Genomic DNA, 15,298 nt, shown 5'->3' on the forward strand with positions numbered 1-15,298 from the left:
GCCTCAGCCTCCCGAGTGGCTGGGATCACAGGCACGCACCACCACGCCCGACTAATTTTTGTATTTTTAGTCAAGGCAGGGTTTCACCCTGTTGGCCAGGCTGGTCTCAAACTCCTGACCCCAAGAGATCTGCCTGCCTCAGCCTCCCAAAGTGCTGGGATTACAGGTGTGAGCCACTGTGCCCAGCCTGAAGATTTTGTTTGTTTTTTATTATTATATTTTAAGTTCTGGGGTACATGGGCACAACATGCAGGTTTGTTGGCCATCTGAATTTCTGACTCTGGGGAGTAGGTCCATAAGTTTTGCCCGTTTTCTACCTTTTCTTTACTTTTTTAGAGCAGGCTAGCATGAGCAGTGTGTGGGGTGGTAAAGGGAGGCAGGGCATAGGGCTATGCTGCTGCAGAGAGAAGCAGAGAGAGAGCATGAAGAGAAGGAAGCTTGAATGCGTCACTCGGCCTGAGTATGCCTAGCAAGCACACTGCTCTCAGCTTGGGTCATCCTCTGGTGGTCCCTCTTCAAAAGTGTAAAGCATTTTGGCCTAGGCTTTTCCCCCTTCCTTGGCCTGCAGAGGCCCTCTGAGGTCTGTCTGTGGACAGAGTAGTGGATTGGACAACTTTTTGAGGAGGTTGGGTGACTTTGTCGTGGGGAGAACAGAGAACAGTTGTGAACAAATAGTACAGTGGGGAGCGTTCCAGGGAACAGAGCTCTCCTTCACCTCACAGGCTAAAACCCTCCACATGGCCAGCAGTTGTGTTCAGTGGGCCATGTAGAGAGGATTCTATAGCACTTACAGTATCTTTTTTTTTTTTTTTTTTTTTTTTTTTTTTTTTTTTTTTTTTTGAGACGGAGTCTCGCTCTTTCACCCAGGCTGGAGTGCAGTGGCGCGATCTCGGCTCACTGCAGGCTCCGCCCCCTGGGGTTCACGCCATTCTCCTGCCTCAGCCTCCCGCGTAGCTGGGACTACAGGCACCCGCCACCTCGCCCGGCTAATTTTTTGTATTTTTAGTAGAGACGGGGTTTCACCGTGTTAGCCAGGATGGTCTCGATCTCCTGACCTCGTGATCCGCCCGCCTCGGCCTCCCAAAGTGCTGGGATTACAGGCGTGAGCCACCGCGCCCAGCCTACAGTATCTTAATGAGAGTCTGCAGCCAAAGACTCACCAAGGACAGTTTTAAAGAAATTTGTATGATTCCCACTACTGTGCGTTGCAATGTTTTCTTTTTTCTTTTCTTTCTTTCTTTTTTTTGAGACGGAATCTCTCTCTGTCACCAGGCTGGAGTGCAGCAGCACGATCTCAGCTCAGTGCAACCTCTGCCTCCCAGGTTCAAGCAATCCTCCTGCCTCAGCCTCCCGAGTAGCTGGGACTACAGGCACACGCTACCACGCCCAACTAATTTTTGTATTTTTAGTAGAGACGGGGTTTCACCACGTTGGCCAGGATGGTCTCGATCTCCTGACCTCGTGATCCGCGTGCCTTGGCCTCCCAAAGTGCTGGGATTACAGGCGAGAGCCACCGCACCCTGCTCATTGCAATGATTTCTAATGCATATCTCTTGTTTGTGTTGTCTGCATTTTTCCAGGCTTCTTTAAATATAAAAAGCCCTTATGGAAGCAAAACCATGTGAATAATTTGATCGATAATGACAAGATGTTTGATGAAATTTAAAGTACATTTGCAAACAAGAAGAAGAAGAGGAAGAAGATGAAGGAGGAGGAGGAGGAGTCGGAGTCGGCGGCGAGGGTGAAGAAGAAAAGAAAGCCTGCTAGAAAGTTTGGTTTAGAGGGAAACATCTCCAGGTTGATAAGTGATATGTGAGTCGGGGCCCAATCAGGAGACAGAAACCACGCAGGTTGTTTGGACAGAGCACAGTGAATACAAAACATGGCTAAGTGGTGGAAGGGGGTTACCTCCTAAAAGGCACAAAAGAGAGCTTTAAGGGGTCCAGGAGTAGCAGTTGCAAAAGAGCAGCTACTACCTCTAGGATGAGGGATAGCAGGCAGTAAAGGAGTAGGAGAGTTCACTGTTGCTCCCGAGCTGAGAATCAGACCTCTTTGAAGAGGATGTAGCTGCCAAAAGAACTTGCAGCCTGCCAGTGGTGTCGAAACTTACCAGAGAGTGTGGGCCTTTGCTGGTCTGTAGCAGAGACCACCAAGGCAGGAAGGTGGTGGGTGGTGGTGGTGCATGGGAAGGCTGGAGCTGCTCAGAGGCAACTGATAGTGGGGAAATCATGGTCTGGAGGTGCAGCTGGAGCTTGCCTGCACTGGTCTCTGACCTCCTTCAGTGAATATCATCAAACGGGAGACTGCTACTAGCAGGAGGGACGAATTTTCCTGCTGGGATTTGTAGGGTCGCCCCCAGTGCTCTCTACGGCCAGAGCGTAACATTCTGTTAGTTGGCATAGGAGAAAGACTCACAAGGATCACCTCTAGTGTGACAAAGCAGGGCAAAGAAGAGGTAACTTGGACCTGGCAGACAATACGTTGATAAATGTCACAATCGGTATCCAAAACCAACAACATATTTAGCCCCAAATGAACGGAGTCCTTCCCGTTAAGAGTGGGAACGAGGACAACAAAAACGTTTCACATCATCGCTATTAGCTAACAGGGTACCACGGTCCTAGTCAATGTGATGAGAAAAGGGAAAATGAATACTGTATTAATAATATGCGGAGACTGTGATTGCCTACCTAGAAGACGCGCGAGAATCCACTGAAAAAGCATTCTAATTAAGGAGAGGGGATATTAAGATGGCCGTATGCCCCAAAGTATACAAAACCAGTAGACTTCCTATATGTCAGAAATAAGTAATTAGAAGACATAATGGGAAATACACAATTCACAGCAGCAACGAAACTAAAAAAGACTGCCATGGACAAACTTAAGAATTATGCAAAAGCTATATAAAGCAAACTAAAAGGTGACTGAAGTACTCTGATTAAAAAGCAGAATCAATGGAAGAAGATGAAGAACATGCTGTATTTTGTGGCTGAGGAGCCTCCATCTTCTCATGTTAATGAGATGTTAATTATTCTCATAGTAAACTATACGTCCTAAGAAATTCTAGTTAAAATTCAAGCCAGGGAATTTTCTTTAACTTGAAAACTTTGATTTTGAAGTTCTTATAGATGACAATATTTTCCAAAATATTTTGAAGAAATTTTGTAAAAGAAGAATAGTGAGGGGGGAATTAGTTCTACTCACACAACAACAATTTCTAAATCTTTATAGCAGAATTAGCAACAACCGAATTTAGATCAATGGGAGAAATTTGAAGTGCAAGCGTGGACATTATATGGAAATCTAGTACGTGTTATTGCGAAGTATAACAATTGCTATATAAAAGTCGACCGCAATCCCAGCACTTTGGGAGGCCGATGAGATGAGGGCGGGCCTGAAGTCAGGAGTTGAAGATCAACGTGGCCAACATGGCAAAACCCCGTCTCTACTAAAAGTACAAATATTAGCCGGGCGTGGTGGCGGGCGCCTGTAATCCCAGCTACTCAGGAGGCTGAGGCAGGAGAAGCTTGCACCCAGGAGGCGGAGGTTGCAGTGAGCCGAGATCGCACCACTGCACTCCAGCCTGGGGGACAAGAGCGAGACTCCGTCTCAATAACAGCAATAACAACAACAACAACAACAACAACAACGTCGACCGTTTTGTTATGTGTGAGGAGGCTATACTGGTTCCTGTCTAGAAAGGTTAGGATGAAAGAAAGGAATGCTAAGTTGTACCACGATACAATAAGAGAATGCACTTGCTAGGGTGGAGGAATCTTCTTGCTATTTATTTGCAGGCTTCCTAGGGACTGACCTCAAGGCAGGAGTCGGTTTAAGGTCCCCGAATCTCAGATGAGAGGTGAAATGGGAGAGAGCGCTCTGTAGAGAAAGGATGAGGCGCAGTGACGTGAGAGTAAGAGAGGTAAGAAGAGGATGTCATTATGGGAATGGTGGTTTGCAAAGTTAGATTACAATTAACAATAACTTTCCAGACTGTGTAGCAGAGAAATAATACACAAGAGAACTGATGTTGTGCACCCAGATCCACTGATCATAAAGAAAACGAAACACATCTTCAGTTCTCCATGGAGGTCACTTGTTTCCCAGGTCCTTCCTCCACATCTAGATGACCACACAGGGTGCAACCAATGTAGATGCGATGTACACTATAATAATGAAACGAACGCAAAGGAAAACTCACTAAGTGCTTACTCTAGGCCAGGCACTGAGCAAAGCAACTTCAGGTAGATGATCTGAAGAGGAAGCTGCAGAGGCAGCCGCTGGACAGAAATGCCTACGCTCTTAGGGAGTCTTCTCCACAGGAGAGAAGGAGGGATACGAAGATAATCCAGAATGATCGGATTCATCACAGCAACAGGTAACAGTTATTAAGCGCTTACACTGGGCCTGGTCTCTTTTAGGCTTATGGTCTCTTTCAAGCCTCACATGAGCAGCCCCACCTCTGGGAGCAGCGCCCCCGCATCCCTCAGGCTGTAGCCTGCGGTACTGTTTTCTGCCAGAAGAGGCACTGCGGGGCGGCGCCCCCCAGTTCCCACAGCTCCGGGAAGACCCGGGCGGCGGAGGCTTAGCCCCCTCCCCTCCCGCTTCCTCCTCCTCCTCCTCCACCTCCTCCTCCTCCCCTTCCTCCTCCTCCTCCTCCTCCTCCTCTTCCTCCTCCTCCTCCTCCTCCTCCCGGTCTGAGGGCGGCGGTCTCCGACTCAAGACCCTGGGGCTCCGGGTCTTCTCAGCAGCCGCCGCAGCAGCCGCGGCGACGTCACTGTCCTCGCGGCCTGGCACACAGCGCTCCGGCCGCCGAATGCCCGTGGACGCGCATCTCTTCTCAGAGTTCCTGCTTCCTGGGCCAGCCAAAGCCGCAGGTGAGAACGTCCGCGGTAGAAGTGACACCCAGGGCCTGCGGGTCTCAGAGGCCCGGTGGCCTCCTCCTCTCCTCCTTGCCCAAGAAACCCCCACGGGGGCGCCTGCAACGGGGACACCAAGTGCTCCCCGGAGCCCTGGGAGCACTTCTTCTGAGGCATGGAGCCCCTGCTCAGGTGCTTCTGAAAGTTCCTTTGTGGACCCCAGAAACCCCTAGGCAACTGTCTGCCCCGCCCCGCGCCCCCGCCGCCCCCCGCCCCCGCAGTACCCCTCGGGCCCCCGACATCCCTGATGCGCATGCCCAGGGGCCCTGTGAGCTAGAAAGTAGCTGAGCGGGTGCAGTACCTGCTGGTTAAGAACCGGAAGACGGTGGCGATCAAAAGGGCAGACATGCTGAAGTATGTCATCAAAAGGTACAGGAGCTTCCTCCCTGAGATTTTCAAGAAAGCCTCTGACCTCCCCGAGTTAGTCTTTGGGTTCTATCTGAAGGAACTTGATCCAGCAGAGCACTCCTATGTCTTGATCAGAAAAATCGATCCTGCCCTGGTTTGGGGCCTGACAGGCGACCAGGGCACACCAAAGACCCGGCTCCTGATGATTACTCTGGACTCGATCTTCATGCAGGCCAGCTGTGTCCCCGAGGAGGTGGTCTGGGAGGTGTTGAGGGTGTTGGAGGCACATTTCGTCTAAAAAGCATTTCGTCTCTGGGGAGTCCATGAAGCTCATCACCAAAGCTAGTGTGCAGCAGGAGTATCTGGTGCACAAATAGGTGTCCCACAGCAATCCCACGCTCTAGGTGTTCTTGTGGGGGCTCTCAAAGGAAACAAGACAGATGGAAGTCCCGGAGTTTGTGGCCAAAGTGAATGACACCCACCCCAGTTCCTTTCCGTGGCAGTAAATGAGGCATTGAGAGAAGAGGAGGAGATGCCCCGTGCCCGAGATGGCAGCTGCCGTTGGTGACGTGACAAGTGCCAGTGTTAGTGCCAGTTCCAGTTCCAGGGCCTATGCCATGGCTGAAGCAAGCATCAGCACCAGCACCAATGCAAGTGCCAGTTGCCAGTGCCAGGGCTAGAGCCATGGCTGGAGCAAGTATCAGTACCTGGGACAGTGCCAGTGTGGTTGCAATCTCAGGCTAATGTCAGGGACTCCTCCTGCCAGCAGTGAAGGCTGAGGCTGAGTCTTCACTTTGTTTTGCTGTGGGTAGTCAAAAGGGCCCCACAGCAGTGGGTGCTGGGGTCCTGACTTTTCAAGAGTCGAGGGGTAGAGTGGGGTTAGGGAGAACCTGCCACCCATGGTATCTGTGTTCCAGTTCTATTTGTCTTTCTCAGTGATTTAGCTTTCAATTGGCATACTGCAAAGTTTTGTTTGCCTTAGTTAACTTTTTTTTTGTAATGATGATCAATTTACAGGAAATAAACCGGTTAAAACTACATGATGACAGAGTTATATCAGAGTTGAAACAAACGCCATACCTAAGCATTTTTTCAAAATCCTTTGTTCCATCCAAGTACACTTGATTGAGTACTTAAGTTGAACATCCAGGTCTATGAATGACGTTGGTCAAATGTTTTATTGTTCTCTGTTTCGATTTTAGCAGGAGAGATTTGCTGTTTCATAAAAGACATTGGGAGAGTATATCATTTTATGCCTGTAACTTATTATAGCGTTGGAATAAGCTGTTCTTTGGAAGTTTGAGAGACTTTACCAGTACAATCACTCCCCCCCCACCCCGGCCTCCAAATATAAAAAGATAAAATAAAAAGCCGGTCAGTGTCTGTTGCACAAAATTACAACCGCTCTCTGCTTGTATTTGCCTAGTTCTCCAGAATGTAGGGAAAAATAAAAATTCAATGAATTAGACACCTCGCTCATCGACTCATTTATTCAACATACATTTACTGACTACCTACTATATGTGAGGCACTGTGCCGGGCGCTGGAGATACAGGAATGCACCAGACTCAGCCTCTGCCCCACATCTGAGAGTCTAGATGGGGCTGTCATGTAAGTAAATCAGCCAGATGTGGCAGTTTGATGTATTAATTGCCGGGATGAGGATAAGGACCAGGTGGTACGGGAGCCTGGAGGAGAGACACTTAACCCTGGGTGGTGGACGTCTGGGAACAAGGAGGGCTTCCTTGTAGTGAGATGCCATCTGAGATCTGAAGCACTGAAGGAGTAGTAAGTGCGGTGTGCCCCCGAGGCAGGGTATTGTGGGCATCGGGAGTATTCCATGTTCTTCAGTGGAACTGGAAGGTTAGAATTTGGGGAGACTGGGGAGAGATGATCTGGAGGTGGGGACCTGTACAGGAGCCAGGATCCTCAGTTGGTGGACTTCACAGCTGAGAGATTAAAAAAATAATGATAATAAAGTAAACGTGTAGTGGAAAGTGACTCTTTGGAAAGCAGCTGCTCTTGGCTCTTGGATGAGCCAGAGAAAAGACTCCGCCTGTGGCATGCCTAGAAGCTGTCCTGGACTCCTGTCCCTGTGCAGTTTCTACAGTGCACACAGCAGGTGCTTTACATCCAGCATCCGTAAGGAGTGATGGGCAAGGGGGTAAGTGTGTTGCACTCACCGGAGCTGATTCCCAGAAGCTACTGAGCAGATGTTCGCCCCTGAAGCCTGGGAGAGACAGAGCTCAGTGGGTTATATGACTACAGTTAGTTGTTGTTGTTGTTGTTTTAAGAAACAAAGGCCTAGATGTTAGAATGGATAAGTTATCCTGTTTATACAGAGGGAAAACTGTTTGTAGGGGTGAGAGATAAGTCTAGACTAGCCTGGAGCGAAGCCAGGAAGAGCCTTGATGGCTCAAACCCGTTTTGGCTGGCCCAGGAAGCTATGGAGGTTTCCTGAGCAGGGAAGGACCTGATGAAGGCCAAACCCTACAAAAATTACAGTGGCCAGCACCAGCGTGGTTTTCAAAGGACCAGTATTCTCCATGCCTTAGAATGGTCCTGGTGGGTATAGTGATCATAATAACTAGCCTAAAATTATCTTCAGTTCTTAGAGATTGACATGCATGTTTTACATCCCTGTCCGTTGGCCTTGCAAAGCCTTTTTGTGCCCTTCGTCACAAACACCGTGGGATCCTGGCACCAGTTCTCTCAGGACCTACCCTAGGATATGTAGGATCCAGAGAACATTACAATGTAACCCCTCACTCGCATTCCTCTGCTGGCATCAAGGAAAGGCTGGAGGTGGTGGTGGTGGTGGGGTGGTGCAGTGGAGTTGGGGGTATCATAATATGAAAGCATGCAATCTGAGGTGAATGGGGAAAGGGTTTTGGAAGGGCTCTGTCTTAGTTTGGGGTGGGGATAGTAGGAGCTGATTATGTGTACCTCAATCTGAGGCCTTTCCTCAAAATCCCGAGCCGCCTGCTCTCCATTTGAAGCCAATAAACATTGTCAGTTATGAAGGGTGTATGCATTTGGGCAGGGAGAGATGATATTTTTTCTGCATTGTTACGCTGAATTGCCCTCCTCAAGGCCATAGCAAGATACCTGTGGAAAAAGCATTGTCTATAAGTCACAGTCCTAACAGGTACTTAGGAAGAAGCAATGCTGTCCCATGACTGTAACCACGTACATGAGTCCAGATACGAGTGTATGTCTTAAGCTCCTCTCCATCTCCAACAGCCAACCCTATCCCACCTAAATATCTTTCTCAAGAGGTGTGAAAAGATATTGACCCACAAAACCACCAAACACTTCCAGATTTATTTCAGTCTTAATGAGAGAGAAGCAAGAGAATGTGCCAGCGGGGAGGATGGGTCAGCCTCCTGTGGGAGTGGGTCCTCGAGAGTGTTGCTCTCCCCTGGGCATGCTGAGACACTAGAGCTGCCCAGCCTGCAAAGCTGAGGACCCCACTCTGGGAGCACCCATGGGACTCAGCTCCTCATTCAGAAAGTAAACAGATCAATGTAATTTGACGTGGGCCTCTATGACGTCCTCCCACCCATTACTGTGTGTCTGAAAGGCCCGCCGTCTCTCCATTGACCTTGGTGATTGCTTGTGTTGCAATTTCTAACAGGTTAAAGGAACAAGTATGCTCCAACCCCCATTGTAGAATTCTCCTGCTGGTACTGTGTTGCAGCACATATCAAGGTCACCTCAGGAAGGCAAAAGAAAGAAAAAATGAAGCCCTCCTCTTACGAAAACGAACAATGCGTAGGTGGAGACGAGGCCGTCTGTTGGAAGGGCTCTCTGTCTTGCGGTGGGGTAGGAGGGCCCGGGAGCTCTTTGTCAGTATCGGGGTTAACGCCTTTTCTGAGATCCACAGATTCTTCCTCCACATGACCCTCCCGCCTCTGCATATAAACACTGCCCACTTTTCCTCCGATATGAAGACCCTGCGCATTGCTGGGGGAAGAGAGATGTTATTCTGTCCTCATTCCTGCATGTAAGTGCCTCACCAGGGTCAGAGCTGCCAGCTGTGAAAAACTCACCATTCATTGGCCACAGCACATTGCCACCAGGACCCAGGAACAAGCAGCGCTGCCTCGAGGAGGAGGGCGGACAGCCTAACAGGGCTAAGGAAGATGCTAGCTCTCTCCCTCCACAGCCCCACCACCACCAAAGCTGACCACCCTCACTTCACCCGACATGCTGAAAGTTACATCAAATGCCACAAAGCAAAAACAGTCAAGCGTGCCAGCATTTATTTCAGGCCTGGTGACTGGGACACTGGGGCGAGCAGGGGCATGGAGCAGCAGAAGGGGCTTGGTCACCGTTCACGCCTGTGTCTGTGGCTCCGGTGGTCTCAGATTCCGAGTGTCCGATATCCTCCCCTAGGGAGGAAAGCAGAGTGACAAGTGGACCCTCGGGAGCCCTGGGGATTTCTGGCTTGGCCTGAGGTTCTCTTGGTGGAACAGGAAGGGGAGGCGGATGGGCTTGGTGGTGAGCAGTGAGAGAGGCGGAGGCTGGCTCCGAAGGAGCTCTCACCTGAAGCACTTGGTGAAACATGCCAGGGCCCTCTGGAACCGGCTCCTCCAAGACCCTCGCAGAAGAGCAGGTTCCCTGGGCAAGGCTGTGCCACCGGATGGGTCCTCCGTGGCGTCAGACACAGCAACCACTTCCTCAGGGTCTTTTTGCAACCCTTTCACATTCTGAAAGACAGACTAAATAGCTGGATCCTAATGGTCCCTCCCACCCCTGGCTTCCTTCACCCCATCCAGCAACTGTTGTGTGCATCTCTGGCCCTCTTCCAGGGGCTGGGGATGCAGCAGTGACCTGCACAGACCAAAGCCCAGCCTCCTAGGGGACATTCCAGGACAATGGAGGGAAGCCAGACTCACCAGGTCAGCAGGTGGAAGGAAGGGAGTGAAGATCATGCTTCCAGGAGTGTGTGATGTGCCGGTAGGGACCGACAGGACTTCGTTGAAGACACTGGCGAAGCTCGTCACTCTGCCGGGTGCAAAGAGGCCGAGGGCCTGCCCCCTGCACGCCCCATTCAGCCCCTCTGCCCCTGCCCCATCGTCCCTCCCTCCTGCAGCGTCGTGCTCCAGCAGCGGATACATTTCTGGTATGTCACATTCCGTCTCTTCCTGTGTTTCTTACTCCCACTCCTCCAATCTTTCTTTCCTTTGTTTCTTCCTCCTGGCCCTCCCAGCAGGCTCGAGTCACGTTTCTGCTTGCTGAGCAGAAACAGCCCCGAGGGTCCTCCTCGAGAGAACATGATGTGTAGAGGTCTTCTACAGGTAGCTCATTTTATTTGGCCATGAATGGTTCATTGCATGCCAAGGTCACACATGGTCCTAGTTTGCCATGAGTGGGACCATTCCGGTTTTAAAACTTAAAGGCCCCTGTCCCGGGAAAGCTCTCAGTCCCAGGGAAACTGGAACTACTTCATTCATGTGGACACTATTGTCACATTACTGTGCACTGTTTTTCTCACATTTAACAGTTGAACCCTATAGATGAAATTGTTAAGAGTGATCCTGATACATCAGACTTAGACATTTATGAGTAATCGATGTGTATTGAAGGCTCTGTATATCTTCATAGTGTGGAGGTAAATGCAGCATTATGTGTTTGCCCCTGAATACATATCCACTAAAAGCCCATGACTGGACCGCAGCCATCACATCTGCTCTTGGGGTGTCACACCAGAGTTCTAGATGGACCCAGAATTGCAGAGAGACGAGGTCAGGGGAAGGAGCCGGGAAAGAGGTTAACAAGACCACAGATGCTGCAGACGGGATTCACACGAAGATGTCCTTCCCACCAACCAGGCCATCGCTGGCTTTGTAAGGTAATGAGATTAGCAACATTAGACGTGTTGAAACACAGCCTGAGCGGTCACTTGTACCGTATGCTGCAGAGAAGAGGGTTCAAATGGTTTCAGACAGCCCTGTGATTCATAGGATTTGTGTGCAGATCAGACGTAAAGAGCCCTTAGCTTTCATGTAAATACATAATTCCCTCTGATGTGTACAAAAATTCTCCCCAAAATCTTGTGAATTTCCAGGCAAGTGTTGTGAAATACTTAGAAACTCCTCCGAGAAGTGAGCAGGTCTCATTGTCTGTCTTATCTCCCTTTTCTCTCCTTGAATCTACTCCAGTTAGGTTTTCCCCTCCACCACTCCACCGAAACTTAGGAGTTAATTGAACATGAACCAATGAACAAGTGAAAGTAATGTTTCTTATAGTTGTATATGACTAGCTATGTGATTAAAATGACCAAACCGGCAAGTTGTGTTTAAATGCTTAATAAAAGCTAGGTTTAAATTGTTAACTTAAAAAATGAATGGAAATGAAGACCCAAATAACTACACTGTCATCTCCCAGCACGACTTTCATTCTCATATAAAGAAACTCATTTTCTAAGTAGGAGGGTTGCTCCAAACTGCTGGCAATTCCCAGGAAGAAAGGCCCAGGTTTTATGGAGCTTCCACCTGTTTCCTTGTAGACGCAGCCAACTGCCACCAGGTGGCAGAACAAGATGAGAAAACTGTGCCCCACGGAGTCCCTGAGCCCCTTCTGCTGCAGTTTTTGAGTGAGTTTTCTCAGGGGCCGGAATCAGTCCTGGGGAACCATCCCAAGGTTCCGCCCTCTTAAGCTATTCCAGGGTGCACCCAGGGCCTGCCTGGTCCAGGGTTTCTGACGTCTATGATGACGCTTAAGGCAGTGACATCGATCAGCAGGGCCTCTGGGCTAGGAGACCCAATTCACCTCCTCATTAGTAACCCTGGGATGTGGTAGTAGGTGGCTTCAGGCAGGATGAGGGGCGAGTTGCATCTGTCAGTATGTCAGGGTAGTGACATCTGTGATTCTGCAGGGACATTTGGACGGCAGGGAATCAGAAACGCCAGAAAGCGAGGGTCCGCAACGCAAAACCTTGCCAACTGCTGTGGACTGAATTGCGTTCCCCCACCCTGCAATTAATATATTGAAGCCCTGACCCCTAACGGGGCTGTATCTGGAGCTAGAGCCTTTAGGAGGCAATTAAGGTTAAATGAGGTCATAAGAGTGGAGCCCTGCTCCGACAGGATTAGCGTCCTTATGAGAAGAGACGCCACAGAGCTCATTGTATCTGTCAGTATCTCGAGGTAGTGACAACTGTGCTTCTGCAGGGACATTTGGGCAGCAGGGATGTCTCTTCTTCTCTGCACTGCATGCACCCAGGAAAGGCCATGTGACGTCTTAGCAAGAAGGAGGCAAACCATGAGGAGAGCCTTCAGCAGAAACCAAATCGGCCAGCACCTTGATCTTGGACTTCCCAGCTGGCAGAACTGTGAGAAAATAAATGTCTGTTGTTTAAGTCACCCAGCCTGTGGTATTCTGTTATGGCAGCCCGAGCGGACTAATACACCAACCTAGCGATTTTTCAAAGAAATGAGTCCCAGGCTGGCCCAGGAGGCCAGGTGGACAACCCTGTTGTCCCGCCCAGTAACATTTCCCTTTTTTTTCTGAATCTCCTTTGAGAGAATAAGCTGCCTCTGTGCAACTGCCTTGAATGGACCCAGAGTTCTGCAAAGAGTCAGGGAGGGGCTGTGAGTGATGGTGATAAGACCCGCCCCGCACCACCTTGTGGATGGATGGGATTCATATCGAGAAAGGCTACGATGTCGGCCCCCAGCTTTATACCATGTCTCCCTCAGCTGAGATTAAAGAAGTGTGTAGGGATTCAAGAAAAAGTTGATTTTTTAATTTGGAGTGGGTGTTACAGGGAGTAGGGGTCAACTGGATTTTGCCAGCCCTGAGATTGAACTGGGTAAATTACAGGTAAATTATATGTGTGAAAGCACTGGGTACATGAGAGGATCTCAATACAATTTTGTTGACTTGCAAGCAAGTTTCGCAGAAGCTCCTGCAAGAGGTGAAGTGATTCTGATTATTACAAATAATAACAGTTTCTTTTTATTAAAGACCTAGTAAGTACAGGTATATCACCTGTTTCCAATACTATCTTATTTATGCAAATAATCCTGGTGTACGAAAACAGTACAGGCAAAACAATAGTCTCCCTTGTCCACCCCTCTCCGTCACCAGCCCCCTCAGCAATGGCTTAATGTGTTTCCTCAAAAATTCCTCAATCTTTGCATTTACATACACATACATGCACTAATAGAAACATATGCTTGTCTTTTATGGGGCCACAAGATACATACTGGCTCAGGATGCACGTATTGTGTGGCGCTTGATTTTTGCATTTTACAGCAAGTCTGGGTGAACTTCTCCTGTCAGTTCACGGACAACTATCTCATCATTTTTAACTTCTGCATAGTATTCTAAGTGATATGCCATAATTCTTTAACTACTTCCATACACAAGGACCTTCACATTGTTTTCCTCAACTTTTAAAGTTCTCAAAAGTTTTTCCAGTATCTTTGTTTGCAGAGGATGTGTCGCTCTAGAAGAGATACACAGAAACAGAATTTTGGCACAAAACCCTACAAATATTTCAACACTGAGTAACCATTGATAAATGGATCTGAAAAGAGGTGGCAGCAATTTATCCTCTCAGGAGCAGTGTAGGATAGTGTTCATTGTCCTTCACCGTCGCTCTTGATGTTATTCATCCCTTTAAATATTTGCTAATCTGGTGGTTGATATATGAAAGGTTTTGAGACAAAGCCTTCCTTACAGAATCCGTGAAGGTCCAGGCCTGGTCATGCCTGCAAGCCCATACTCAAATGTCGCCTCCAGTGGGCTGGTTGGGGAGAGGCCGAGAAAGGCACAACAGAGTACAACAGAGAGTGACAGGAGGAAGTTTCGGGGGTCCATGAGAAGGCTCAGACAGGGCACCCACTCAGCCTTGGGGATGTTAATGGAGTCAGTGGAGGTGTCCCAGAGGATTAGATGCCTGAAATGCGTGAGGAAAGAAATTAGACAGGGAAAGGGAGAGGAGGAACAGCACTTGAAGCACAGAGAACAGGCCACTGAGGTGATTTTGGAAACTGCAAATAAGCAGACCCAGTTTCTATTCTGTGCACTAGTAGCAGTCAAGGTTGGCTACCACGAAACAGTGCTGGATTAGAAACGTGTGTCCCAGTGGAGACCCTGAGTTCCTCTGCTGCAGTTCTCTAGAATGAGGGTGCTCAATCAGGGGCTAGCCTGAGTTCCAATGTCCAGCCCTTGAGGATCTTCTGGGTTGCATCCAGGCCCTGGCCTAGAGTTTCTGAAGTCTGTCATGGGACATAAGATAGTGATACATATATATAGTCTCCTAAGGACCTAGCCTGGGAGACTCTAGTCAGCTGCCCACCCATTCTGTAGCTCTGGGATATGAAAAGAAGCAATTTTAGGCAGGGTGAGATGCCAATGGTGTCATGCAGTATCTTAGGGGGTAGTGAGGGTATCCTTAGAGGATACTGAAAATACTTGCATTGGGGCTCATGGGAGGCATAATAGCCCCCAGGGCAGCAGTGCCATCAGGGGACTTGCAACTAGGCAGCTGGCTGACACAGCAGGTAGCTGTGAATGTAGCAGTCCCCTAAGCCACAGGGTCACTAAATGTGTGAGAAGAACAAGAATTTGGAGATCATTTAGCCAAAGATTTCAGTATGTCAATAGGGCAATGGAAGCTCAGAAAGGTATAGCAACTTGCTCAGCACAGAGAGAAAATGTGTCACTATGGTGAGACAGTGAAGTGAGGACACTGTGACTAACACTGACAGATGAAACCTGTCTTCCCTTGAACCTGAGAGGTTCTAGAAATCAAGAGCCTGTGCAAATGGGTCATCACAGCAAACAGCTTGAGGAGGTTCATGGCAGCCAGGTCCCAATCAGCAGCAGTGCTGTGCCTCTGAGGATATAATGTGTGAGGCTGTGTTGGTGTGTGAATCAGCCTCTGGTGGGTGGTGAACAGGGGGCTCCGGGCTGGCATTCGCTCCCTCTCTCTCTCTCCCTGTCTCTCTGTGTGTGTGTGTGTGAGAGTGTGTGTTCTAGAGGTGAGGTCCCCTTGTCACCAAGCCCTGCTCTAT

At 49.1% G+C, this 15,298-nt stretch overlaps 1 protein-coding gene and 1 long non-coding RNA gene across 3 annotated transcripts; one reads left to right on the plus strand and one right to left on the minus strand.

The window, feature by feature from the left end:
* Window positions 1–9,510: 9,510 nt before the first annotated feature.
* Window positions 9,511–12,228, minus strand: LOC129476119 (protein FAM236A). 2 transcript variants are annotated; one of them, XM_055268734.2, is made up of 3 exons: window positions 10,169–12,228; window positions 9,816–9,979; window positions 9,511–9,661 (listed from the first exon to the last, which is right to left on the minus strand). In XM_055268734.2, the coding sequence occupies exons 1-3, from the start codon at window positions 10,388–10,390 to the stop codon at window positions 9,634–9,636; spliced, it is 414 nt and encodes a 137-aa protein (XP_055124709.1). In that variant the 5' UTR covers window positions 10,391–12,228; the 3' UTR covers window positions 9,511–9,633. The 2 variants fall into 2 exon arrangements, with proteins under 2 accessions (XP_055124709.1, XP_055124708.1); XM_055268733.2 differs by having other exon boundaries at window positions 9,816–9,991.
* On the plus strand, window positions 11,036–12,637 carry LOC134735953 (uncharacterized). The gene is made up of 2 exons (XR_010119557.1): window positions 11,036–11,124; window positions 11,782–12,637. It is a non-coding gene; the product is annotated as an uncharacterized lncRNA (long non-coding RNA).
* The last annotated feature ends 2,661 nt before the right edge of the window (window positions 12,638–15,298 follow it).

This window comes from Symphalangus syndactylus, chromosome X (genome assembly GCF_028878055.3).
Source record: "Symphalangus syndactylus isolate Jambi chromosome X, NHGRI_mSymSyn1-v2.1_pri, whole genome shotgun sequence".
NCBI lineage: Eukaryota > Metazoa > Chordata > Mammalia > Primates > Hylobatidae > Symphalangus > Symphalangus syndactylus.